General features: G+C 51.3%; 1 protein-coding gene across 1 annotated transcript in view; it reads right to left on the reverse strand.

Moving 5' to 3' along the window:
* The window catches only part of KSR1 (kinase suppressor of ras 1), a 149,282-nt gene that overhangs the window by 43,022 nt on the left and 79,535 nt on the right, over positions 1 to 26,725 (reverse strand). Inside the window, exons 2-3 of the mRNA XM_058560305.1 lie at positions 25,151 to 25,291; positions 702 to 837 (exon numbers count right to left, since the gene is read on the reverse strand). Of these exons, the coding sequence (XP_058416288.1) occupies positions 702 to 837; positions 25,151 to 25,291 (277 nt within the window). The remainder of the gene's footprint in view (positions 1 to 701; positions 838 to 25,150; positions 25,292 to 26,725) is intronic.

A 26,725-nucleotide genomic window follows, 5' to 3' on the forward strand; every position in this document is an offset into this window, starting at 1 on the left:
AAATAGGGCTAATTCCATTCATTAGGCTCATTTGAAAGCCTTATCTGTGTGGTAGTGGGAGCGTTAAGTCAGAGCATTTGAAGCTGTTTCCAAGGCAAGACTTAGAAAGACTGCAAGTAATTCCCAAGGAACTCGCCATAATGCCAGGATTACACACTTTGCCTAGGGCAGCCATGGACATACTCACAGTTGAAACACTACAATTTCTCTAGTAAAACTTGGCTCAGGCTAAGCTTACATCAGTGTGTGCCTTCTGAGCCCGGCCAGCTGATAGGGACAGGAGAAGGCGGGGAGAGGGCTGGGGCCGAACTGGAGTGGGGATGGGATCTGGAATGCAGGAAGCTGCTGGAGGGTTCACTGAGCCCCACGCAGGGGGAATCAGGCAAGGCCCGCCCAGCAGACCAGCCTGGGGTTTCTAATAACGGCTGAAGCTTCCCTACGATCATAGTGGCCAGACCAGTTGGGATCCGAGCCTTCTGTCGCAGGGAGACCCTCTGTCCCAGGTCAGGCCCATCACATGCTTTCTGAACTGCCACCCTGGCCTTTCCCAGCTGCCCCAGAAACCTGGGTCACCTTGCCCCACTCTCTCCTCCTCCTCAGCAAAGGCCCTGGCCCCCGGGGGACCAGACCAGGCCGGGGGAGAGCGGGCCAGTGTGGAGGCCCGGGTGGAGGGAAAGGCAGCCGATGGAGGCACGACCTACCCTTCCGCAGGCAGGCGAGGCCATACTGCAGGCGGCCGCAGTCCTTGGGGCTGGCCCCGCAGCGCCGCAGCGTCTCCTTCACCTTGGCCTCATTCATGTCCAGCAGGGCATCCAGCGTGAGCTCGCGGAGGATCTCCTGAGGAAGTAGGACAGGCAGAGAGCCGGTGAGCACTCAGGCGGCCCGGCACCCTCTTCATCCTCCTCCCGGCCGGGCCGCCTCCCCGCTGAGTGGCAGGGGCCAGCTGCTGGCGGGGCCGGCCTCCGACCAGAAGCTACCACTTGTCTGAGGACACAAGCGGCCGACCCTCGCCCCACCCCCAGTGCTCCCGGAGACAGCAGCTGAAATGAAGAGCCAAAGCTTCGGGGCTAGGGGCGGGGGGAAGGAAGAAAAAACCAGAAAAGTTTTGATGAGGGCATGCTGCCCGTCTGGTTTCTTTTTATTCCTCTGCACAGAAAAAGTATGAATCATGACAATGTTTTAGAATGACAAGAACCTCAGATAAAGATAGCCCTTTACAATTTTGCTCTATCTGAATCAGATAAGATAGATTTCAAATAAAATTGACTTAAGAGAGAGGATGATTAAAAAGGATTAACCCTGCCAAGCACTGTATAGACACTTACCATTTCGCCTTACTTAAGTCTCCATTAAACCCTTCAAGGTTTCAAGATGGCGGAGAGGAAGTGAGAGACTCAAAGCATGAAAGTGTTTCCATGCAGACTTTGAAGATGGAGGGGACACAAGAGAAGGTATGCGGGTGACCTCTAGAAGAGAGGGTGACCCCCCGGGTGACCAGCAAGGAAAAGGAAACCTCAGACCTATGGCCACAAGGAACTAGATTCTGCCAACAACAACCTGAATGCACCTGAACGTGGCTTCTTCCCAAAGATTCCAGGTAAGAGGCCAGCCTGGCTGACAGCTCAACTTCAGCCTGGTGAGACCCTAAGCAGGGAAGCTAGCTGAACCCACCTGGACTCCTCCATCCAGTCTTCCTCCTACAGAACCATGAGCTCACAAATGGGGGATGTTTTAAGCCCCTAAGTTTGTGGGAATTTGTTAGCAGCAACAGAAAACGAATACAAAGCGTGAATATCTGAATCAAGGCCTGACTGACTTCAAAGCTTGTATTCTTTCCTCTCATCCAGGAAGGATTTCACCCTCCAGCTCTGATTATGTATTTTGAGCCACCTGTGATTCCAAGCCTGGAGCAGACACACAGAATAATGGGACACGTCCCTGGCCTCCAGTGGCTTGTGGGTTAACTGACATGAAAACAAGTCATTGCAATGCAATAAGATATGGCCTAGCATAGAGAAAGCTCAAAGAGCTACAGGACCAGTGGGGAGACTGGGTTTTTTCTTCTTCTTCTTTGGCCCCTTTCTATATTTCCCAGATTTTCTGCATCAGGGAAGGCCAGACATCTCACATCAAATGCTTTCTATAAAGCTCACAATTCTTGCGAGTCTAAACTGATCTTCATTGATTTTGGCAAGCTGTGTCTAATTTTATTTTAAAAGAGTAATGTCAGCCAATCCGCGCTGTTGTAAATCTTAGACTCAAGTGTCAAAACCGAACCTGATGAAGATACTAGCTGTGAGTCACTGGGGTGATGGCTCTGGGGCTTTGTGGTGCCTGAGGGTGGGGGACACAGAGAAGGCCTGGTGTGTGGCCCCTGGTGTCTAGCCATGTCCCTCCCTCCCCATCTTTCTGTCTTGTCTGAATGTTCTTCAGGCTCCAAGGTTGTGGACAAGAATCTCGTAGCTGTTTAGAATGATTCACACCAAAAATTAGAAATAAACAGACACGTAAAACCAGCAAGAAGCTCATCGTCTGTTGGACAAACGCTCGGTTGTCAGAAATCCTACCAGATGATACAACTAGAGCGTCACAGGAAACCGTTGATAAGAACAGCACAGAGAGGAGGCTGATTAGATAGTGGTCTGGGGCAGAAGCTTTTGTTCAATCAACATCTCTTCCTTTATTGCCCTCAGCAACACCCTTCATGGAAATGCAATTTTGACATCTTTCCCACTCATTTTACTGAAAAGCAATTTGGCAATATTGTCAGGGCAAGCACAAATGGAAGTGACGTTGACCTTTATACAACTGCACAAAACCCTCCACCTCTTCCTGTGAGTGTCCTCCATGCACTCTCTACACGCACACACACACACACACACGTGCATTTTCCCGAGGCTGTGATGACTCAGCAGTTCGCTGGAAGAAACTCCTGTATCTGCTTGATTTGGGGAGAGGGGATGTCGACGACAAGGACAAGCCTAGAAACCCAATCCCCAATGTAACCATAATGCAAATAGGGATTTTTTTTTTCTTTCTTTATATTCCTCTCCTCGCCCCCACACACCAAGTTTCAGTGTCTCAAACATAATAACCGCATTTATTATTACAAACTATTTCCCAGAACGATATATCTAATGCTTTGTGTACTATCTCCACTCAAACAATTCAGCAAGGAGATGCTGTTAAGCCCATTTTACTGAGGCTCAGAGACGTCACACAAGGAACTTAATAAAAGGCCAGGTCAGAACTGAAATGCAGGTGCGCCGGATCCCACGGCTCCTTCAATGATTCTCCACAGTCACTCGTTAACCTGGCAAAGCCTTGGCACGCAGCTGCTATCTTTTAGGGGGAATGATTTTTTCAAAGTAAATTAAAGGAACTTCTACCTGCTTTCTGAAAAAAACTTTACTGTAAAATGGAAATCCTTTGTTCTTCAGCAAGTGAAGTAACCCTCTAAAAAAGAGAGTATGTTCAAATCCATTCCCTTAAAAAGATGAAAGAAGAAAAAGTCTTCCCTTATAGCTTCAAATTAGTGGTAAGTTTCTCTCAGTCCCCTGAGGCTTCAGAGACCAGGACACCCACTGGGAATAAGGCAGCAGGAGCGGCTCTCCCTTCCCTCCTCTGCCCCCTTTTTATGCTCCAATTCAAACCAGGGGTTGGCAAGGCAAAATCGGGGGGCAGGAGGGGGTACTGGGATAGAAGAGCAAATCCAGGATCCCACTGAAATTGGAGCCGCCCCAGCCTCTCCCAGGACAAGCGTCGCTCCCCGGGTGTGAACTATGCACACCCATCCATGAAGTGAGCGTGCTCAGCACACCGTCATCACCATTATTTCTGACTGTTTCTTCTCTAATTCCTCCTCCCTGCAGGGCTGGGGCACTGAATTGACGGGGGGGACCACCCCGTTCTACCTAAGAGCCACAGTCAACGAAGCTACCCACCAGTCAGCGGGTTACCTGGTAGAGTAAAGGTCTCAAACACACAGCCTCAGGGCCAGGCCTTGGGAAGAAATGAGACCAGTGGGGATGTGGCCCCCTTGATCTACCTTTTGATGGACATACAAGTACTAGAAACACTTCTCTTGCCTCTTTACTGCACAACAAGAAATCTGACAGCAGCAAGGGTGATACTAATCAGAAAGCCGCCCTCTGTCCTCACTTTGTTTTGGGCTGAGGGAAGGCTGTGGGAGATCTTCTTGTAAAGAAATCTGAATTTTTATTTTAAAAATGGCTGATTTTTACATGGTGGCAACTAATGCAAAGCTGTGCAGATCAAACAGTCACATCCATGGGTCACACGGAGCCCCCAGATGCCAGCATGGAGACCCTGTATAAAGAATCTGATGCCTTCCAAAGGTCTGATCAGCGACTTCTAAAGTTTTATTTCTGTAGGCAAATAGGGAGGGACGGCGGCCCAGCAGCAAGTGCCCCAGGAACATGTCACGGGGCGGCCAGGCCTTCTCAGTCCCATCTCAGGTCCCACCCTGGCTCTGGGACTCCACCATGGAAATGAAGTGCCCGGCCTTCCAACTCTTACGAGTGACTTCAGACCCAAAATTAATTCAATCACTAGGGGAACGTGCGCGAGGCAGGCATGCTGGAGCCAGTATATGAGGAAAACACAGCCCCCAGCTCTCAAAACTGGACCTCCGGCTGGACAGCAGTTAGGCTGTGCCACCCCCGGAGTGGTCCCGGTATCTCCTCCTATCATGACTCAAGCAGCGCCCCTAAGCAACTCAGGAACCCCAAACCTCACACGCGGATGTGATTCACCCGCCCACGGTGACGGGCACAGCCAAATCGGAGTTAGGAAGTTATTTCAGACCAAGTAATTCACGTACAACTTTTCCAGATAATCTCTAAACCAAAAGCATATTAGGGAATCAGTGTCACCACCTGCTGATGGTGAGCTCACAGGCCTGCTGACGACCTGGCAGGTGAAGCCGCTCTGAGACCCGCTGAGGTCTTGGGGGGTGGGGGGGGGCAGGCCCCAGGAGGGCTCCCACCTGCCTGGAGGCACATGGAAGATGCTAAGTTGACTTAAAGCCAAGGGCCCATACCCTGGAGTTCTAGAGAAGGGATGAGGCTGAGAGTCCATACTCCGAGAATTATTGCCCACCCCACCCCAGCTTCTGTCTAAAGAAGAAAATATGAACTAGAAACCAAGAAGGGAAGACACGGCTGCCCAGCCCACTGTGGGAGATGCCAAGCCCTGGGTCCAACAAGCCCTGGGTCAGTGAGCAGGGAAGTGGGGCAGAGAACACGGGACAGAGCAAGAGCTGCAGAGAACACTGGCCCCCTGCCTCTGCCCCTTCCCTCAAGCCACGATTGACGTTCCCCAGTAGGTGACGTTAAGTTATTCTTTCTGCTAACAGTTAGAGAGCAGGGTCCACTGAGCACTGACGCCACTCCCAGTCTGTGATCAAGCTGCTGGTTCTGTTCTCTATAGCAGAAGGTGGGATGGGCAGGGCCAAACGCTGCAGCCCCCGCCCCTCAGCAGCCAGCAGTGGCTGCTGTCACAGGCCAGGCTGCGTATAAAATGGTATCCTAGGACTCACCAGCAGCCACAGGGCGGCCTGCGGTCTATACTTAGAAACCTGTGCCGGCTGACACAGAGCCATCCACACTCCGTGGTCAGTCAGGCGGACCATGGTAATGCCAGGGGCTTCAAGGCCTGTGTGTGGGTCACGTACAAGAACCCGTGGCAGCTCACAGCAGAATTCGGTGAAGCCTGGAGTTGAAGGAAGACCAAGAAGCAAACCCATACTTCGTGTTTCTGTCTAGCTTCCTCATCGTAGAGCACAGGATGGGTCAGTAAAGTGAGTAACGGCCTCCGTCAGTGCTGCCTACACTCCAGGTCCATTTGCAGAACCTGGATTTCTGGGGTGTGGGCAGAGGCATCCCCCAGCTTCCCCAGCTGAGGGTTCATTAAAGGGCCAGGAGCCTTCACCACAGAGGCTTCCTTGGGAACTGGTCACAGCAGAGAGGCCAGATGTGGACTCCCAGAACCCTGTGGATGGCGATGTAGGACCCTGGACACTCCTCTGAGGCTAGGGCTCAGGGAAGCAGAGGGAGAAGCAAGGGAGTTTCTATGGCAGCCCAGGCAGGGAGCCCACATGCCTCTAGTGGGCAAGGGAGCACCTGACAGATGCTCCCGGCTGCCTTCTCCCCACTGCTGTGGCGAAGACGTGGATAACAACAGCTGGATGTTCTGAGAGGCACAGGAGGGGCTGAGGCAGTGAGGGTCTGGGTTTCCGTGGAGATCAGCAGACAGCTTGCGGATGCTGGCTTTTTCTGTGGGCTAGCTCTGGGCCAAGCCTCTTCACCGTCCCAGCCCTGGGAAACGAGAACAAGCCCCTCTTGGGGAGAAGTCAGACACCTCCCGGAGGTATTCTCTCCACCACCTCCCAGCCGGCCAGCACCGCGAAGGAAGGGTCAGATTTGGGCCTTGGAACCCCCTTGACCTTGGGCCAGTCCCTACCCCTCTCTGGGCTTTAGTTTCATCATTTATAAAATGAGTGGGTTTGGCCAGATCACATCAGTGGCTCTTAACCCTGGCAGCACCCTGGAATTAACAAGGGATCCTGATGCCCAGGCCCCACCTCAGAACAATCGGATCAGAATTTCTGGGGGTGAGGACCATGAGGGAAGACAGGTTGTGGGGCCTTAAATCTGGCCAAAGTAGCCCAGGGCAGAAAGGGTCTGAGAATGCCCAGGTCAGAAGGCAGGTCTGGCCAGGGCAGGGCTGCGCCGTGGGGCTGACCTCCTGCCCGTCCTCTCATGAGGCCCGCACTCCTTCAACTCAACCCCAGCCTAGCCCAAGCTCACAGACGTCCCAGGAGATGTCCCCTCCCATACTCCCTCCCTCCTTCCCCACCTCCTACAAGGCAGGGTGCGGGCTCGTAGAGTGGGGAGCTAGGCTGGAATCTTCAGGGAGCAGCTGTCTCTGGCCTACACATTGGTATGTCTGGGCTTGAAAGCATCAGAAAGATGGTGCGGTGATGGGGGTGGGGTGTGGAGGTGGAGGGATGCAGGTCAAAGAGGAGGAGAGGAAAAAGCAGTCAAGAAAGGGTGAGTGACGAGCATTTATCACATCTCCTGGGTGCCAGCACTCTGCTAGACGAACTGTAGAGGAGCAGTCCTCGTAACATCCTGAGATGGGTGATAAGGCTCCGAGAGGGTAGGTAACTTGCTCAAGGCGACACAGCCCAACTGGTGAGGTTGAGGCATGGGCCATCTCTCCTATCCCCAGCCAGCTGGTCCTGCCTACACTAGTGCCCACTTCTTTGCTCTCTGTAGTGAGCTCTTTCTCCCAGAGCAGAGTCTACCTGGCGTTACAGGTCACATCTACTTGCCTGGCTCCACACCCTGTCCTACCCCAGTGCCCAAGCTGCAGTGAGCATGGCTGTGGGGTTAAAAGCAGCCGCAGGAGGCCTCCCAACAGGTCTTCTCTCTACATTCCGTTTCAATCCCCTCAGTCGGCCTGCCGGCTGCCCCCCCAGCTCCCCTCCTGCCCTCTGGAGAAGCAGGCGCTTTCCAACTCCACTGGGACCAGATCTCCAGCCTCTGGCGGCATCTACTGTCGCCACAGCCACCACCATCACCCCAGGGGGCTGGCCCTGCCCTCCCGGAGGGTCTGTCTGGTGGCTGCCTCCCAGGCCCAACTCTTCCTCCCACAAACCCTGAGGCACGTAGTACAGGAATTGGCAAACTTTTTCTCAACAGGCGAAAGAGTGAGTATTTTCAGCTTTGCGGGCCATGTGGTCTCTGTCACAATAGTCACCTCTGCCATCATAGCACCAAAACAACCAGACAATTGTAAACAAATGGGGGTGGCTGTGTTCCAATAAAACTTTATGTATGGACACTGAAACTTGAATTTCATATAATTTTCACATGTCATGAAACATTCTTTTTTTTTTTCCCCCTACCAGCTAAAAATGTGAAAACCATTCTTAGTTCACAAGGCTGTACAAAAAACAATGGTGGGCTGGGGCCAGCCCGGTGGCGCAGCGGTTAAGTCACAGGTTCTGATTCGGCGGCCCGGGCTTCACCGGTTCAGATCCTGGGCACGGACCTACTCACTGCTCATCAAGCCATGCTGAGGCGGCGTCCCACATGGAGGAACTAGAGGGACCTACAGCTAGGATATATAACTATGTACTGGGGCTTTGGGGAGAAAAAAGAAAAAAAGAGGAAGATTGGCAACAGATGTTAGCTCAGGGCCTATCTTCCTCAACAAAACAAAACAAAACAAAACAGTGGTGGGCTGAATTTTGCCCATGAGCCGTAGTTTGGTCTGATCTAGCGGGTCATTCAGCCACTCAACAAACACACATCAACTACGTTGGGCTCTATCTCCTGGTGGTCCCGGCCCCTGCTTCTTCCTTCCTGCCTCCCCCTGTGCTGACTCGTCTTCTCCCCATCCAACCCCCAACACATAATCAGCAGAAGGGGGACACACAGGAGAGGCTCCCAGGTAGGCCCACATCTGCCATCTAGGAAGCCTGCATTTTGTCACCTCTCTGTGTGTCACGAACACACACTTCCAAAAACGCTTCTCCTGGATGCTGTTTGAAAATGGCCAGACATGTCCAGCATTAGAGAAACACACACACACACCACCCCCAGCTTTGGGGCCGCATGCTTCCCTCCAATACATGCTACTCCCAGAAAGGACACAGGAGATGGATAGGCTTCTGCAGGAGAGTTCTCTCCACACCCAGGATACTTGCTGATTGTGGGGAAAAAAACCCACTATTGTCCACTAGACTCCACAGTAAAACCCAAGTCAAAAATGGAATACTCTAAAACAAACAAAAAAGAAAACATTAAAAGTAAGATTGGGGCCAGGGTGGGACAGGGGAGGGCTTGCCAGCAGCCAAAGAGCTACACTAGCCCTCGGAAGACACTTAGCTTCTGGGGAACCGGCAAGTGGGAAAGCCTCCCCCTGCACAAGAAGGGCCGTGTGGAGGGGCCACAGGCCCCCCAGACCTGCAGGCCCTCCCTGGCGTCCCTTGTTGACACAGCAGGTGAGAGGAGGATGAGCAGGGTGGCGGTAGGGACGCAGCCAGGCTGGCAGCTGGGTGGGGAGGTGGGGCTGCAGCGGGAGGGTGAGCATGTGATGGACACCCCAACAGGGATGGTTCTGAGAGTGAGGGGGAGCTATAACGGCAAGGTCAACAGCCCTAAACTGGGACTGTCCCCTGAAAACTGGGATGCTTGCTAATCCTATGCAGAGGGTGCAGGGAGCGGGGTTTGGTTTGCAATGTCTCTCCCCATGGGGAACCCCAGCTCTCCGGAGGGTAAAGGCACCAACGTAAATAAACCGGGGCTCTCGGGTGTGGCCATACCTACAGCCGTCTGTATTGCTTGCTGGCCCCTACCTTCCCCCCGTCCAATTCTCCCCGGTTCAAACAGGCCATTAAAGAGAGGATTCCCAGACAAGCCTACTCCATCTCCTACTTCTGCCTCCTCCACATCTGCAGGGTGAGAGCTGAGCTCGGCCAGCGAGGCCCACGGCACCGGAGAGCGCAAGACTGCCATACGGGCCTCAGGGCACAGCAACCTCGCTCAGGGCCCTGGCACATGCCCGGCCCCAGGGTTGGAGTCTGGAGGGTCCCCCGGCAAGGCCAGAAGACAAATCACAGACCCCTCCACCAGAGTTCATCCCAGTGTTCAGCATGTGGTCTGTCCTCTGGGGTTGTTTGTCTGTCTGTCCACGTGGAGGATGAGCCAGGCTGCAGGAAGTGAGCCCAGAGCTGGAGACCTGAGAACCAGGCTGCTCCGCCTGAGCACAGGAGGCCCATTGTTTCAGAGCTACCCCACAGGTGTCCAACCAGGAGACTGAGATCTCTCAGGAGATCCCAGAGGTAGGCTGCCCCTCTCTGTAGTTTTCCATAAACCCTGTAAACAACTCCTGCCCCATAGCAGCAATGAGAGCCCAAAGGAGCCAGAACTCAAGCCAAGGAGGCCATCACCAGGGCCACTGAGGGCATGAAAGGGGCCAATGTATATTCACGAGGCTGGGAAGAGAGAAGGAGAGAAACCCTTCCTCTGCCAAGGTCAAAGGCAGAGTTGGAAGAGACTTTAGAGACAATCTAGTCCAACGCTCATTTTATAGAGGAGGAAACTGAGGCCCAGAGAGGGGAGGGGATGTGCCTAGATCACCGAGAACAACAGCGCCAGAACCAGGCACTGCCAGTGACCAACACCAGGGCACACCATCCCCCGGGAGAGCTCGCTGTTTCCATGGTGGGCACTCCCTACCCAGATGTAAAGGTTCCATTCCTGCCAGGTTTTCTGAGCTGCTCTAAGAGGTGAGCCAAGGGGCAGACTCCCCTGAGGTCTGCCCCGTGAATCATCTCTGAAGGTGCTGGCCTGAGCAATACCAAGCCACGTGCTTGCCTCACGCGCCCAGGCCCCATGGAATCCAGAAGCAATGATGGGGTTCTGGGCTTACGGCTTCACCCGGAATGTGGAAGTCCCTAATGTCTTGGTGGCTCAAAAGATGGCTGAAATGGGCAGAAATCCTCAACTCCATGTTCTTGCCCATCCCTCCCCATGCCCACTTCGGTGACAGTACACACTTTTCTTTTTGAAAAGAAGAAGCAAATCCCACATCACCAGCTACGCCCAAACACCCAGGTTCTGAGACGAGGCCTAAGGCCCACCCAGGGCTGTGGCACACTGATTCTTACTCAGCCTGTCCATATGCTTCCTCTTTTCACAACCAGTCTAATCATAAAAATAACAACTACTGGGACTAGTGCCACTCGTGAAGCGGCCTGGGGACAACTGCTTGGTAGCTAGGGAAAGCGAAGTTCAGAGAGATTAAGTTACTCACTTAAGTCAGCAAGTGAGCGATGGAGCCTGGGGTGGACCCTGGTCCATGTAACTCCAAAGCTAGCACTCACAGCCTCTACACGGTTTGGCCTCCCTGGCCTGGCTGACCAGAAGCACTGAGAGGCATGGCTGGGTCTGCCTGTACAACCCCAGTTTCTTAAGCTCCCTGCAGAAGCAGGCTCAAAACAAATGTGTGTCCTGTTCAAACCAAAAGCACAAACGGGCCAAAAACCATTCACTAGAAGGATAGGAGAGATCTATTTCAGGAAGAATCTGACAGTTCCCCAGCCACTTTACTGCAAGAAAGGGAACGAAATAATGGAATGGAAGTCACATCCTACCCCAACATGCAGATTTCTCCAGACATGTTCTATAGACGGTTACCAAAGCAAGGACTCAGAGCCCAGCCAAACGCGTCCATGCCGGGGACTCACAGACAGGTCGCCTGATCCCAGATCCCGACGCCTACCTCACAACTCTCCAGCCCGGGCTGGTTTAGGCCTCGCGCTTGCTTCAGCACCACGGGCGGTGGGGTCCCCGTGCCCCTTGCAGCCTTGGCCTTCACCCATCTCCATAGGCAATGCATGATGAGGGGCCAGAGCCCAGGGTCCCTGGCAGCCCCGGCCCCTGGTGCGGTGTCCCAGAGAAGGAGGAGGCAGGGAGAGGAGTTTGTTTTCATGACTGTAGTGAACAGTCACTGCAGCCAAAAATAGTTTGTGCCTGGGAGCTGGGCAGTCAGCACATACATCCTGGAGCAGGTGCTGGGTGTAAGACACGCAGGCTCCAGCAGGCCTTGCGGCAGGCGGCCAGGGACCCAGGACACGCAGGAAACCAGGCCACAGACAGAGGGGTTGTCCCTGCCTCGCTGCCCCCTCCAAAAAGTTTAACCTGAGTCAACAAGGAGCACGATCATCTCCCTCCACCCAGTGAATCATCTGGGGAACCCCCACTCCCCACATGAACTCCAGCCGTCCCCAGTGCCCCTGCAGCTCGCACAGATTTGGGGCTGGGTGGTTTAGACACCCACAGTAAGAGCTGTACAAACTACCAGCTATCAAAACTCATAGAACTGTACACTAAAAACAGTGAACTTTAATATATATAAATGATAAAAATGTAAAAAGTTCAGTGGCTGGCTACCAGTGGCTGGTGAGGTTGTGGGCAGATTTTATTTCTTCTTTTGAGCTTTTCTATATTTTCAAATTTTCCGACAATGAACATTTGTAATTAGATTTAGAAAATGTCACTTTAAAAAAAGGAAAGATGCTCAGACATCACAGAGGGAATGTACAACATGGTCCCATCTATAAGAACTTAGTGTGTGTGTGTGTGTGTGTGTGTGTGTGTGTGTTTCGTGACCCCAGCTTTGAAGCCAGATTTCCTGGATATGAACCCTGGCTCCATGACCTACCATCTAGGTGATCTCAGGTAAGCGACCCTGTCACTTAGTTTCTCTATCTCTATTGTATACTGGCGATAAAAGCATTGCCTCCTCTAGGCTAAGATTTGTGTCTCTCCAAATTCATATGTTGAACCTAATTACCAATGTGATGGTATCAGGAGGTGAGGCCTTTGGGAGGTGATTAGGTCATGAGGGTAAACCCACATGATGGGATTAGTGCCCTTAGAAAAGAGACCCCAGAGAGCTGCCTGGCCCCTTCCTCCATGTGAGGACACAGTGGAAAGACGGCCATTTATGAAGCAGGAAGTGGGTCCTCAACACACACCGAATCTTCTGGCACCTTGATCTTGGACTTCTCAGCCTCCAGAACTGTGAGAAATAAATTTCTGTTATTTATAAGCCACCCAGTCTATGGTATTCTGTTATAGCAGTCTGAATGGACTGAGACAGCTCCTTCTAAGGTTATTGGGAGGACTGAATGAGACACTCCCTGTAAAGCTCTCAGCTCAGACCCAGGCACATTGGGAACACTCACTAAAGAATTATAGCACAAATTCATGAATAAACTACATAAAAAAAGAAGAAAAAGAAACCAACAAAGAAGGCCAATGGAAGGAAATGCACAAAAATGTTTACAGCGTTTCCTCTGAGTAATGAGATCATGGGGTAAAAACATCAATAAACAGTAGCATTATTGTTTTCTTTAGTTTCTATACTTTTCACATTTTGAAAATGAACATACATGTAAATGACTGGATATTACGGGAAAAAACTAAAAAGCCAAGAAGCAATGATTATCCCTGTGTAGGATTACAGATGACTTATTTTCTTCACTTTTTTATATTTTCTAAAATAAATATTTATTACTTTCATCGTAAAGGAAACAAGAAATATTATTAAAAACAAAAACTGGGGGATAGGCTCACCTACTATATTCTAGAAACATGATCTCTGCAGACCCCAGGGTCTAGGCCTTTGACACAGCATCTCTAAGCCTGAGGGCCTTGGCCTCCCACACACATAAGAGTTGTGCTGTTGGGAAATGGGGCACAGTGGTCACCCCTGAGACCCCCAGGGGAAGCCAAGTGACCCATCCCCATGGAGAACCCATGGTGAGGGTGGGGGCGGGGTGCCACAGTAGCTGCAGGGCAACCGTTACTACTATCTGAGAGAGTGACAGTGTTTGTGCATGCCTCTTCTGTCAATGGGCTGTCTCTCCTCCAAGAACCCACTTCCTGAGTGCAGGCGGCCCTGACCCTGCAGGACCCCCACCAAGGCTGCCAAAGGGCTGAGCCGGTGACCCAGTGTGGGCCAACTGGAGTTCTCCACCTTCCTAGCCCTGTGATTGGTTCTGATATGAGCACATGACCAAAGCCAAGCCAATTAGAGCCTTCCCTGGCCTTTTTCAACTACAGTTCTAGGGGAAGCAGCTCTCCATAGGCGAGCACTGCTACTATGCTGGAAGAAGTGAGGCTTAGCTGCTGGGGCCCTTCATGCCTGTCACGTGGAGTGGGCCTATCCGAGCAGTGTGCTCTAATAGCATCATCTGAGCCCCCGCATCCAGACCTCCCTAGACTTCTATTACCTAAGCTGATAAAAGCCTCTGTTTTAAGCCAGTTGGTATTGGAACTTGCTACAGAGAAGTTCTAACTAGTAGTAGGAGAACATAATAGCTTTTACTTAGTAAGTGCTTACTATGTGTTCTGGTACCACGTCATCCCTCCATCTATTTATCCATCTATCTATCCATCCATCTATCCATCCAATCAACAGACAGCTACTGAATACCAGCTGTGTGCAAGGCACTTTACTCAGCACTGGGGATACAACAGCCAACAAAATATATACTCTTTTTACTTAGGGAGCTTACGTTCTAATAGGAAATACAGAATAAAAAAACAAATTCAAAAATAACTAAAATATGTAATTGAAATTTGTGAATAAGTGCGAAAAAAGGAAACAGCATGCTGAGATAAAGTGGTGGGTATGGGAGCATCTAATTTTAGATAGGGTGGCCTCTCTGAAGAGCTGACTCCTAAGCTCCTGTCAGAGGATGAGAAGGCGCTAGCTGTGGGATATAGAAACTTCCAGGCAGAGGAAACAGAACACACAAAGGCCCTGCGCTATGACAGGAAACAATCTGACGTGTTCTAACACCAGGGGAAGAGTGAGGAGGGGCAGGAGACAATGTGGAAGGAGGAGGCAAAGGCCGAACACTTCAGGGCCTTGAAGGTATTTTATGCTGAGTGCAATAGGACATCAAATGAAGGAATGTACTCAGAAAAGTGAGATGATCAGATTTAGGTTTTAAGAAAAATCACTCTTGGCTCATGAAGAATGAGATGAAAGAGAGGGCAAGAGTGGATACAGAGAGTGATGTAGGTGATACTGCACAAGTCTGTGCAGTAGCTATGATGAGGGAGGCAGCTGTGGCGAAAAAGAGATATAGTTGGATTTGGATATAAATTTGGAAATAGAGCCAGTGGGATTTGCTATTCAACTGAATGTGGAGGTTGAGGAAACAGAAGAAATCAGAAATGACTTCTCAGTTTCTAGCTAGAAAACTGACAGATAACTAAACAGGCTCAGAGAGGTAAGGGACTTGTCCAAGGTCACACCACCGGCAAATGGCAAAGTCAAGATTTTGTCTGCCTCCCAACACCAGGCCGTCTACTTCCAATCTTGCTGCCTGTCCAACAGCATATAGATGGGAGCAAAGGCCACTCAAATTTATATGCTGATTTTTTTTAAAAAGAAGGATAATGAGACAAGGGGCTTTTGCTTTATAATAATTAAAACAGTATGGTGTTGACACAAGAATTTCCCAATGATATCTGGCTGGTCAGATCTGTTCTAGAGAAATCTTGCCTTTGAGGCAGACCCCAGAGGAGGAGACAGAACACAAGCTGACAGCCCAGGAGCTAGGTGGTCCCAGAGGAGGCTCACGCACATACTGAGCCAAAGCCCTCTCCTGGTGGGGCTACAGGCACACAGCACACAAACTTGCTCAAGTCCAGCCAGTTGCCAACAGAAACCAGAGGCAGCTGAGGAACCCCAGACCTCAGGAGCCATCGGCAGCGCCCAGAGACCTTCCCTAGAGACCCCTGCAATACAACCTCCATGCCCAGATAGGACAGCTCTTGAGATACCTCGGCCCAAGAGACTCAAACTCTTTGGATAATCTTATTTGAATTCATTCATTCAGCAAGAACACCTACTCTACGCCAGGCACCGAGGATAGAGCCGTGAATAAAGCAGCCAGGTCTCTGCCCGCATGCCGCAGCCGGTCTAGTCAGTTTTCACCGGACTTCATGGACCAGAAATCCAAAGGATTGAGATGGGCTCACCGTTCAAAAATGCCAACCAGTACTGGGCTAAGCTGAACAGCCACACTCCTGACTTTTCAGATTTCTAGAAACCAGGAGCACTTAAGCACTCAAAGCTGAAAAGAGGGCACTTTGGCTCAAGATCAGAAAAATAAATCACTTCATCAACTGGAGAGAGTGATGTATACAAGTTCCATAAGGACAGAAACTCACATCTAGGGCCTAGAACAGGACCTGGCACACAACAGGAGGTAAACACACACTTACTGAGTGAGGGCCTGACTGAACGAATAGGAAAAAACACAGCAGGCCCTCAGCTCAGGATCTTGCCACATTTCATTCCTTCCTCCCTCGGGACTGTCAGTCTGCACATTGTGTACATCCCACAGCCCTGTGGGCCCCCCAGGACAGACTGCATTTTGTTCATCAGTTAATCCCCTGTGATAATTAATCTGGGTAGGTGATCAACAGATGTAGAATGAATGGATGTAAAGGAAAGAAGGAAGGAGGGGAGTGAGGAAAGGAGGAAGGACAGAGGAAGGGAGGAAGAGAAAGGAGAGAGAGAGATTGAGAGAGAGAAAGATTAATTCAATTACACACACAGTTAATTTAATTACACAACCACATACGAGGCCCCAAGCTGGGCTATTCTGGGTAAGATGTCAGATGACAAAACCATGTCCGGGAAGGAAGCCTGGCTTTAGTTACAAGGACCTGAGTTTGAATCCTGGCTCGGCTATCAGCTCACTGTGTGACACCAGTGTGCCCCTCAACCTCTCTGAGCCTCTGTTTGCTCAGCTATGAAATGAGGATCACAGTGTCTCCTCTCCTCCTACCCCAGGTATAAGAATTAAACTGGATGATATATATAAAATGCTGCCTTGCAGTTTGCCCCCTTCCTTGAACATCCCAACTTCAGCTCTTCTCCTGACTGGTTGAGCGATGCTGGCATGCCGGTCCACTGGCCAGGCCTCCATCTTCCCATCCTAAGTGGGGAGAGCTTGCGGTCCAGTTGCACTGGGCTGGTACTGAGATCCAGTACCTGAGATCTCAGTTCCTCAGAACCAAGGCAGCTCCGGGCCGCTGGTCGGCACAGATCCCTGCACATAGCCGGCCCGGTGAGGGTGTGTGCTGCGTTCTGAGAAGGCTCCCAGCTGCCAAGGAGCAAGGCTGTCAGAACAGCAGGGCCTCTGGCTCCCAAAGGGAGACAGTGGGAACAACGGGAAGAGGGATGGGGAGGAAAGACCAGGAGCGAGGGCAGTAGGATTCCTGTCAATTAAAGCTGTACCCAGGAGCCAAATACCAGTTCACTCTTCTGGTTTAATCTCTCACAGCCTCCCGCTTCATACAGCCCACAGTCCAGTGCCCACACAGAGCTACGGCCACTCCCAGCCAATGAGAAACCAAGATGGTGGCAGGGGTCTGGTAGCATTCTTCCCCATCCCCAAGAGAAGGCCTGATTTTAAACACAGGAATGCAAGGATAGAGGAAAGGGGAAAGAGAAATTGCCCAGTCAGGGCTACAACAACAAAACCCTTACCGGACCCGGCTGCATCTTCAGTTCAAAAAACACCACCAGCGAGGGCTTATTCAGGAGACCGTGTGGCCCGTGGCTTCGGCCCTGGAACTCCAGCCTCTGTAGGCACCCACCCCTCCCTGCCAGAGCTGATCCCAGCCAGCCCTGCCACTTCCTTTAACAACTTCCAACAGGGAAATTGCTGAAGGAAAAAAAAAATGGCTCCATGCCACAGGCTCTGAAATCATTTCCCCAGCTGCAGCCAGAATATGAAGCTGTGATTTTTAGTTTCTAACCTGTGGAAGGGTGGGAAGGGGGCAGGGAAATAGTTAGTGTGTGACTCTAGATGTCCAGGGAGGGGAAGGGGCCCTCCTGCCTCTACACTCACTCTCCTGCTCATTGCCTAGTCTCTGAGCCCCCCAGTCCTCCAGGCCCCACCGCCACACTGGCCATCTCATTCCCACAGTAGCCAGGAGCTTTGTCTCGCCTTCACCCACCCCCGTGGTGATTCTAGCCTTCTCACTAGCAGGAGTTTAATTCTAGTCTTCTCTCTCTGTGTCTGTCTCTCTCATACACACGCTCCAATATCTCCCAGATAAAACCCTGACCCCTACACTCCACACATGGAGATTTCCATGAACCAACCCTGCTTCCTCTCGGTCTCCTCCCAAACCACGCCCTTTTAAAACACTTTCTGTGAGGACCACAGCAGCTCTCTCAGACCACGAGGTCTTTGCAGATACTGTTCCCTCTGTCTGGCATGCTCTTCCCCTTCCCACTGGGCCAGCTCCCGGCTCTCAGGGAAGCCCTCCCGGATGTTGGTGCTTCCCTGACCTCCCAGGGTGAGTTTGCCCGCTTGCTCCACAGACCCTAGGCCGGCCTCCATCAGGGTTCCTGGTGCCAGCTCTCGACATGTGTGTTTCACCACAGCCTGTGAGCTCCTGGGGCCAGGAGAGGGTCTTCAGCAACCTAGCTCTCAGCACAGGGCCCCACCAGGGCAGGCTCCAGACGGGCACTGCCCGATACAGCAACAGCCATATGTCTGTTTAAATTAAAATTCATTACGATAAAATAAAATTCCAATTTCAATTTCTCAGTCACACTCTGCATACTGCAAGTGCTCCACGGCTGCATGTGGCAAGTGGCTACCATGTTGGACAGGGCAGCACAGAACGTTTCTATCATCACAGAAAGTTCTACTAGACAGCACTCGAGACGAAGGTCTGATGGCTGGATAAGCATGAAGGCGTCTCCCAAGCTGTCTCCAACATCCAGGGAGGAGGAATCAAAGGCCCCACCTGTCAGAAGCCCCCACAGCAGGCTCTGGAGCTGCAGGTCTGACTCAGTGGGAGGGAAGGAACAGTGCAGAGTCCCTTCACCCACACCAGAGACCAGCAAGGGCAACCACAGCCCTGTGGCCATGTCCACGTCCGTCCCCTCTCTCCATCCACCAGAAAGGCATTATTTCCTGGAAACTTGATAACCGCAAACTAGTGACCACAGTTTAAAGACAAAAGCTGAAGTGACATTGAGATAATCTTAGAGGGACCGATTCCAGACAGGCAATACTGAAAAGGAAGACTATACACATACATACGGCTACCCACAGGAAGGAAGCGTTTATTTTCCTGCGGGAAAAACCAGGCCCCTAGTCATGAAGCCACGAAGGGTCAAGGTGAGAGAGAACTCAGAGAGGCCAAAGGGACAAACTGCATCACACAAAGACCATTCCCAGAGGCCTCGAGGAGCAGCCCTGGGGCAAACTGTCTTTGGTTTGACTGCACCAGTGCTGTGGCCCTTCGGCACTGACAGCTCAGCAAAAGGAAACTGCCAGAATTCACGGATTTGGATCCCTTCCCCAAAAAAACAAACAAAAGAAAAGGACAGACAGAGACACTGTTTTAAAGTGTGGCATCCCCAGTGTCCATCCCACAGTGACTTTCGTTCATTCCTCAGTCACTCCTTCCTCCAGCAAATATTTGCCCAGGGCTTCCCACAAGCCCAGGGTGACACCTCCTATGCGTGCCTCGCTGCACACAGGTGGGCATCCCTCACACAGAGTCATTCCTAAGATGACTTGAAGACATCTTACCTCTTACTAGTCTACTGTTAAAGAAGAATGAGGTGGATTTGTATGGACCAACACAGAGATAAGATTAAGACTAAAAACCTGCAGAATGATATATATTGCATGATCCCATAAAAAGGGAAACACATTTGGATGTAAATAAAGACAATGTGGTACCCTGGATTGGATCCTAGAGCTGCAAGAGAACATTAATGGAAAAACTGGTGAAATCCAAATAGAGTCTAGAGTTTAGCTCACAGTAACGTACTAGTATTGTTTTCTTAGTTTTGACAAAGGTACCGTGGTGACATAGGACGTTAACAATGGGGGAACTGGGTGAGGGGCACAGACAAGAACTCCGTACTCTCTCTGCCACCTTTCATAAATCTAACATTATTCCAACATCAAAGGCAGCCCCCTTCCCACTCCCCAGTCAGCCAGGGCTGGGATTACTAAGGGAAACAGCCCTTCTTTCCAACCCTCAGAGTACTCTGGCTGGGCCTAAGAACCAATCTGAGACGTGGGGGGAACAACAGAGCAATCTTGAGAAAAGGGTCTGGAGAGTTTGTTTGGGGAAGATGGAGTGACACTTGGACAATGGTTCCTTATTTAAAACCCAGGCAGAGAGTGGCCAGTCTGCTCCCCAGGCACCCTCGAGCAGCCCGGCCCACCTTCCTCCTGCTTCCCACCCCCTCCAGCCTCATTTCCTCTGCTCTACTGGTGAGGATGCTGAGGACGTCCGCGTATGGCTCTTGGGACTAGCAGGCGGGTGGGAGGCGGACACTGGGCCCAGCTCCAGTTGGTCCTATGTTCCGCCCTCTGTCTCAAGCCCTGGCTGACTCCCACTGCCTTCTAATTCAGAAAACCGCCTCTGGCCACTCCCCCTTCCTTTCACTCTCCAGATGGCTATTTGGAGCTGCCCATGTGCAAGCCTGCAGCGGTCTCTGTTGGGTCTGGCTCTCTCTCACTCAGGAATAACAGCAGCTGAGGACGAGAGGTGGAGAAGTTGCCTGAATTTTCCCTCCTCCAGCCCAGTGAACCCACGGTGCCTCTAGGCGCTTGATCCTCACAACCGCCTCTGTGAGCAAGCGGCACATGGGTTATTCCCCTATTTCACAGAGCAGGAAACTGAGGCTGAGGGAGGTGAAAGGGTCTGGCCCGGTTCCCAGAGCCAGGCGGAGAACCCAGGCCTTCCCGAGAGGAAGGAGAGAAGTGGCTGAGAGCAAGGACTCAGAGTCAGGTCTGGAGGGAAGCCCGGCTCTGCTCCTCACAGCTCTGGGATCCAGGGCAGGTCAGGGCACCCCACGGGGCCCCAGTGTCCTCAACTGTGAAATGGCAGAAATGGTGCCTGCCTTACAGGGTGCTGGGACAACTGGATGGAACAATGCATGTCGAGTACGTGGTACTACACACCGGATGTGCTCTCTGTACATCAGCTTTGAGGTAAAATGAGCAGGAGGGTCTGAGGGGCCCTAGGAGCCCATGGCGGTCATGGTGCAGCCCAGTAACCAGACTACAGAGGCCTCCTAGCGAGGGCTGGTGGGGCTCCTGGAAGCATGAATGAAGGGGTGTCAATTTGGTCAGAACAGGGGGTGCCAAAGAGGCCCAAGGACTCCTCGTGGCATGGCCCGCCCCAGCCTTCCTAAAGAAGCCCTCTCCCCTGGGGTGCCATCTCTCCCGAGCTCTCTCCAGAGGCTGACTCGTGGGCAGCTGGGCATAGACAGGAAGGTGGATCTTTGGGGCTATGGTCCCAACACTGGCCTCTCCTGCAGGACGTGAAAAGCCATGCCTTGGAGTAACCTGTGTCACCACCCACTCAGGACCAAACCCTTGAGACTCCTAGGGAAATCTACCACGTCGTGATGAGATTCACTCCTCCCCACTCTCAAACAAGTGATGGTCCTACCAAGCCCAGTACTCAATGGGGGTTTTGTGGCAAACAACCCAGAGCAGGTAGGTCCCTGTCTCATGGAGCCTATATTCCAGTGGGAGAGTAGACAGATCACACACAACAAATAAGTTAGATAAACTCCAGAAAGTCGTCAGTGTAATTGAGAAAATCAGCCAATGTGCATTGGTAGAGAACAAAGGGCAGGAGTGAGCTTTAGATCACATCATCAGGGAAGACTGCTTGGAGGAGGTGACAATGGACATGACACTAGAATGATGTCCATGGGATGAGCCAAGGAAACGCACTACAGGAAAGCAAAGAGCAAGTGCAAAGGTCAGATCAGAGAGAGCAAAGGGGAGAGTGAGCGGGATAAGGTCAGAGAGAGGCGGGCAGAGGCCAAAGCACCAGTGTGAGGCATCCGGCATTTATTTGGAGAGAAATGGGAAGCACTGGAAAACGACGTGATCCAATTTATGTTTCTTAGTGGGCTCTCTGGCTGCTGTGTGGAAAACGGAATGAAGTGGGTACATGATAAAGTAGAGGGACAATTAAGGGGCTGCTGCAGTGGTTTAGGCAAGAGAGGATGGTGGGCTGGCCCACAGTGCTGGTGGTGGGAGCAGAGAGAGGTGGACAGGTCTGCAGTATGTCCGGGGGCAGAGCCCACAGGGGCCACTAACGGACTACACAGATCAGTAAGGACAAGGGAGGAATCAGGGATGGCCTCTGGGGTTTGTGGCTTGAGCAACTGGGTGGATAATGCTACCATTTTCTGAGATGGGAAGATGGGGTGGGAAGAAAATGTGTCTGTGTGTATGGAAGGGGAAAAACAAGAGCTCTGCTTGAAACATGTTCGCTTCTGAGCCTCTCAAGATCTCCAGGTCACTGGAAAGGTCACTGGGCAGCTGGAGACGCTCCTGCTATCTCACCCTGACCTTCCATCCCGCAGCTCTCTGCCAAGACTCTGCCCCAGTCCTCCACGCCACATAGCAACCGGGTTCCCAAACCACATCTGGCTTTTGGGCTCTCCTGCCTGCCTGACCCCTGCATACAAGTGAGCTTGCCCCTCATTTGGCACCCAGGTCTGACGTATCACTCATGACTTCATGATTCAAATGTAACCTGACTTTATCTGCTGTGCCTCTGGGTCCGGCTGGAAGACCCCTGTCCCAGTTGCCACCACGGGGCACTCCAAGGGCCAAGCAGCACCTGCGGCCAGCCTCCACAGTACTGGCTTCTGCCCTGGGCACACCTGGCTCCTCTCTCAAAACCAGACATGGGTGGAGCTGGGTCTCCTGCACACTTCAGATCCCTGGAAATCCCAGGGAAACCCCTCAAGGAGCTAAGCCATCTGCCCAAGATGTATTAGGCCCAAGAAAGGAAGTCAGAAGGTATAGTTTGGAGTTTGACAGGCCTGGGTCTGAACCTCAAGTGTGTCCCTGTTACTAACTCTGGGACCCTCATAGACCCCTTGGCCTCTTGGAACCTGGTGGTCCTCACCTGTCAAGTGGGCCTGATGTTAATGAGAGGGCAAGACACTGCCCTTGTAGGGCCTCAGTGTCCTCAACTGTCAGCTACAGACATGAGTGTGAGGAGACACTGCCTTCCATCTCTGCGATTTTAGGGAGGGGAGGGGTAAAGGCTGGGGTTGGCCTCGAGGGCTGGAGGGACCGTTCAACTCTTCAGTCTCCAAGTCCATGATTTTAAATCCATCACCGTGGATTAAGCGTTACGTGTTCTGATCTCCTTCCTGTATGGCAGATAACTGTCAGGCAGGTGGGTGGGTGGGGAGATGGATGGCGAGATGTAGCATGTTATACATATGATGTGTGTGCGTGCATATAACTGTTAACAATGCTTAGGGAACTTCCATCTCACAAAGCGGTTTCGACCTTCACATGAGCCAACTCCTTTCTGCCAGCTTCTTAAAAGCTGGTGTCTGCCACAATTATGAGGGCCGCTGGGGCCAGGGCCGGGAGCGTGTCAGGTGCTGAGAGCTTCCCTGTTGGTCCCCCCATTCACCCCCACCTCCTCTCACACCCTCCCCCCATGACAGGAACCTATTATGTTCATGTCACTTCCCTTCCAGGAATCTCTCCTAGGGAAAATTCCTAAATATACCAATAGCTTCATAAATAATATTAACCACTGTGTTATATTTAATAGCCAATGACTTAAGCTCTGCCTGGTAAACTACATCACATACACTCAAACATTAGGCAGCCACTTAAAAAGAAAAAAGGGTTTACTGGGGCCGGCCCCGTGGCCTAGTGGTTAAGTTTGGCATGCTCTGCTTCAGCAGCCCAGGTTCGGTTCCCCGGGTGTGGACCTACACCACTCGTTGGCGGCCATCCTGCGGCAGCGACCCACATACAAGATAGAGGGCAATTTGCACAGATGTTAGCTCAGGGTGAATCTTCCTCAAGCAAAAAGAGGAAGATTGGCAACTGATGTTAGCTCAGGGCAAATCTTCCTCAGCAAAGAAAAAAAAACGGGTTTACTAAGAGTGAAAATACAGGGAAAAAGTGTTGGGTAGCACGTCAAATGATGAGTCAAACCATAACACTGTTTATTCAGGATGGTTTAAACCAGTGTTGCCCAACAGAAACATAATGCAAGCCACATACTTAAATTTAATTTTTGAATAGCCACATTTTAAATATATGGGAAATTAATTTTAATACCATTTAGCCTAATACATCCAAAATGGTGTCATTTCAATATATACTAAATCTAAGAAGGTACTAATATTTCATTTTGTTTTTTTCTGTACCAAGTCCTCAGAAGTCAGCACATCCTTGAATTTATATCTTTGAAATTATAGTACATCTCAACGTGGACTTCCATGTTCCAAGTACATAATAGCCACATTGGCTAGTAACTACCTTACTAGACAGCACAGGTCTAACCCATTAGAAAATTTAAAAAGATTTAAGTATCAGAAGAAAAAAAAAAAGACCCGAAGGAAATACCAAAATTTTAATGATCACAGATTTTCTCTGAGTGGTGGGAATATGTATGCGATTTTTTCCTCCTCTTTCTGTTTTCCGAAGTGTCTATATATACTGAATTCATATTACTTTTAAAACAATAGCAAGAGTCAACCTTTTTAGTTTTAAAAGAGAATGGAGAGATTTAAAAGAGTGACTGGCTGGGGCTGGCCTGGTGGTGCAAGCGGTTAAGTGCGCGCGCTCAGCTTCTGCGGCCTGGGGTTCACAGGTTCGGATCCTGGGCATCCACCGACACACCGCTTGTCAAGCCATGCAGTGGCGGCATCCCATACAAAGTAGAGGAAGACGGGCATGGACGTTAGCCTATCTTCCTCAAGAAAAAAGGGGAGGATTGGCATCAGATGTTAGCTCAGGGCTGGTCCTCCTCACACACACACACACACACACACACACACACACACACACAAAAAAAAGAGTGACTGGCTGAGCCACACTGCCAGGCACTGAGTTATTTATGCCCCACGAGAGCTGTCCTGTACCCCCAACACCTGGCAGAGGGTACACTCTCCACATACACTGGTTGGTTAGTTAGTTGGTTAGTTGGTGGGTAGGTTGGATGGATGGGAAGAGAGAACAAAGGAGGGAAAACAGTATATTGTAGCAGTTACAAGAGAAAACTCAACTCAGACTCTTGTTTCCAAATCCCAAAGCTATCACTTACCAGCTATATGATTTTGAACAAGTTACTTAACCATTCTGAGCTTTAATTTCCTCAAGTATAAAATAGCAATAATGGTAGTAACGCCTTCACCGGGTTTTGTGAGAGTTAAGTGACATTATCTAAACAAAGTGTTTAATACAGTGTCTGTTGCACAGCCAATGCTTCCAGAAATCTTGGCTGCTGTCATTACGGTGAACCAATGAACGCCCGGCGTGGTCAGGCTGTCTGGCTCATAAAGCAATGGCACCCAGGCACGGGCTGGAGTCGCATTTACCCTGGGTCCCTCCTGCTGCTGCTGTCCCTTTCCTGAGTAGAGAGCATCGACCCTCGGTCTGAGCCACAGGGAAACTAGCCCTCGGGTTTGTGTGTGGTCCCTTTGCTTGACCCCTCCCTGCCCCACCGTGTGACCTGAGTCCCCACGTCCCACGTACCTGCACCACCTCCGGCCTCACGTTGAAGGTGTAAAGCCAGTCGCTGAAGCGAGGGTAGCTGTTGAGCTCTGAGGTCCTCTCGCCAGGAGCCACGCTCAGCTTGCACTGCCGCTGCTTGCAAATGTACCGGACCAGCTTCGCCTGCAGGGAGCCCAGGAAAGAAAAGGCCGGTTCATTCGTGACACATGCACATGGCAGCCCCGAGCACGCTACGGGGGAGCTCGGGCAAACACGAGCAGCGTGACAAGGACAGGAGCTGCCGGGTTCCCCTCTGCGGCCATTCAGACAGCAGTGAAGCAGGACCTGGGGAGGGAGCAGGAGGGGAGAAGGGTCTGGGAGAGCCTGCAGGAAACCTGGAGAGCCACCCACAACCCCCTGCCCCCTACCCAAGGCTGGCTGACACCGCCTCCCCCTCAGGACCGGGATCCTCAGACAGTAATGGGCAAGACTGGTCAGAACACAGAACTGGGTTAAGCATAAGAAGGGCTTCCTGCCGGGGATGGGGGCTGAGGGGTGAGGAGGTTGAGGGAGTCAGTAATTGATGATATGGAAGATGTGGGGGTTTGGGGAGGATGAGTAACCTTCCACCTAGGATGCTTCCAGCTTAGAATTAGACTGCCTGAGTTTGGGTCTAGGGGCTCAGGCACACCCTAGCCCTGTGACCTTGGACAAGTTACTTAACACCCCGCCCCCAGAAAAGCCTCCATTTCCTCCTCCAGAAAATGGGAATAATAACAGAACCTTCCTCTCAGGGAGGTTGAGAAGAAATGAAGGACTCAGTGCATGCCTGGCACACAGCGAGCATACCGAGCGCCGGCCATGCCTGCTGGACAGTGGCATTATTGGCAAGGGTCCTTGACTTGAGTCCGCCAATAGGCTTTCAGGGACCCACACTCCGAAATGTATGCAAATCTCAGACGTGTGAGTTTGCGCATCTTCCAGGGGCAGAGTGTCCACAGCTTTCAAAAGACTCTCAAAAACCTGAAACTTCAAATAAAGTAAGTTTAAACAAGGACAACCTGACTTAGGTCACCCTGGCGTTCTGACAAACCCTGGGCTCCGACCAGGTGCCCTGCACTGCACTGAGGAATGCAGAGGGGGGCAGATAGGCAGAGAGGGCACAGCCAGGGGCTGATTAAAAATAAGGGGGAGCAGACTTGAACAGACAGAAATGAGCACACAACCTGAAGAGGACCAGGGAGTCACATGGCTCAGCTGAGATCAAGTGAGCTGGGGACCCCATGAGAACTGCCGAGATGTTGGCAAGACTCTAGTGGCCTCCCATTGGGGACTTGCAAGCTTCCTTAAAAAGCAAGCACTGCCTTCAAAGTCTTATACAGGAACCTGCCATTTGGAGCCACTTCCCAGGCCTGCTGCCCCCTCTCAGGGTTTTTATTGTTGTTGTTAATTCATTCCCTTTTCTTTCATCTGTAAACATCTCAGTATATTTCTCTAAAGGGTACAGACTCTTTTTGCTAGCAGTCACAATACTAAAAAATAATAACAATTAATAATTTAAAATTTCAAATATCTAGAAAGGCTCCCAATTTCCAACTAAAACAGGAGCTGTTAACC

This window comes from Diceros bicornis, chromosome 18, assembly GCF_020826845.1.
Source record: "Diceros bicornis minor isolate mBicDic1 chromosome 18, mDicBic1.mat.cur, whole genome shotgun sequence".
Classification (NCBI taxonomy): domain Eukaryota; kingdom Metazoa; phylum Chordata; class Mammalia; order Perissodactyla; family Rhinocerotidae; genus Diceros; species Diceros bicornis.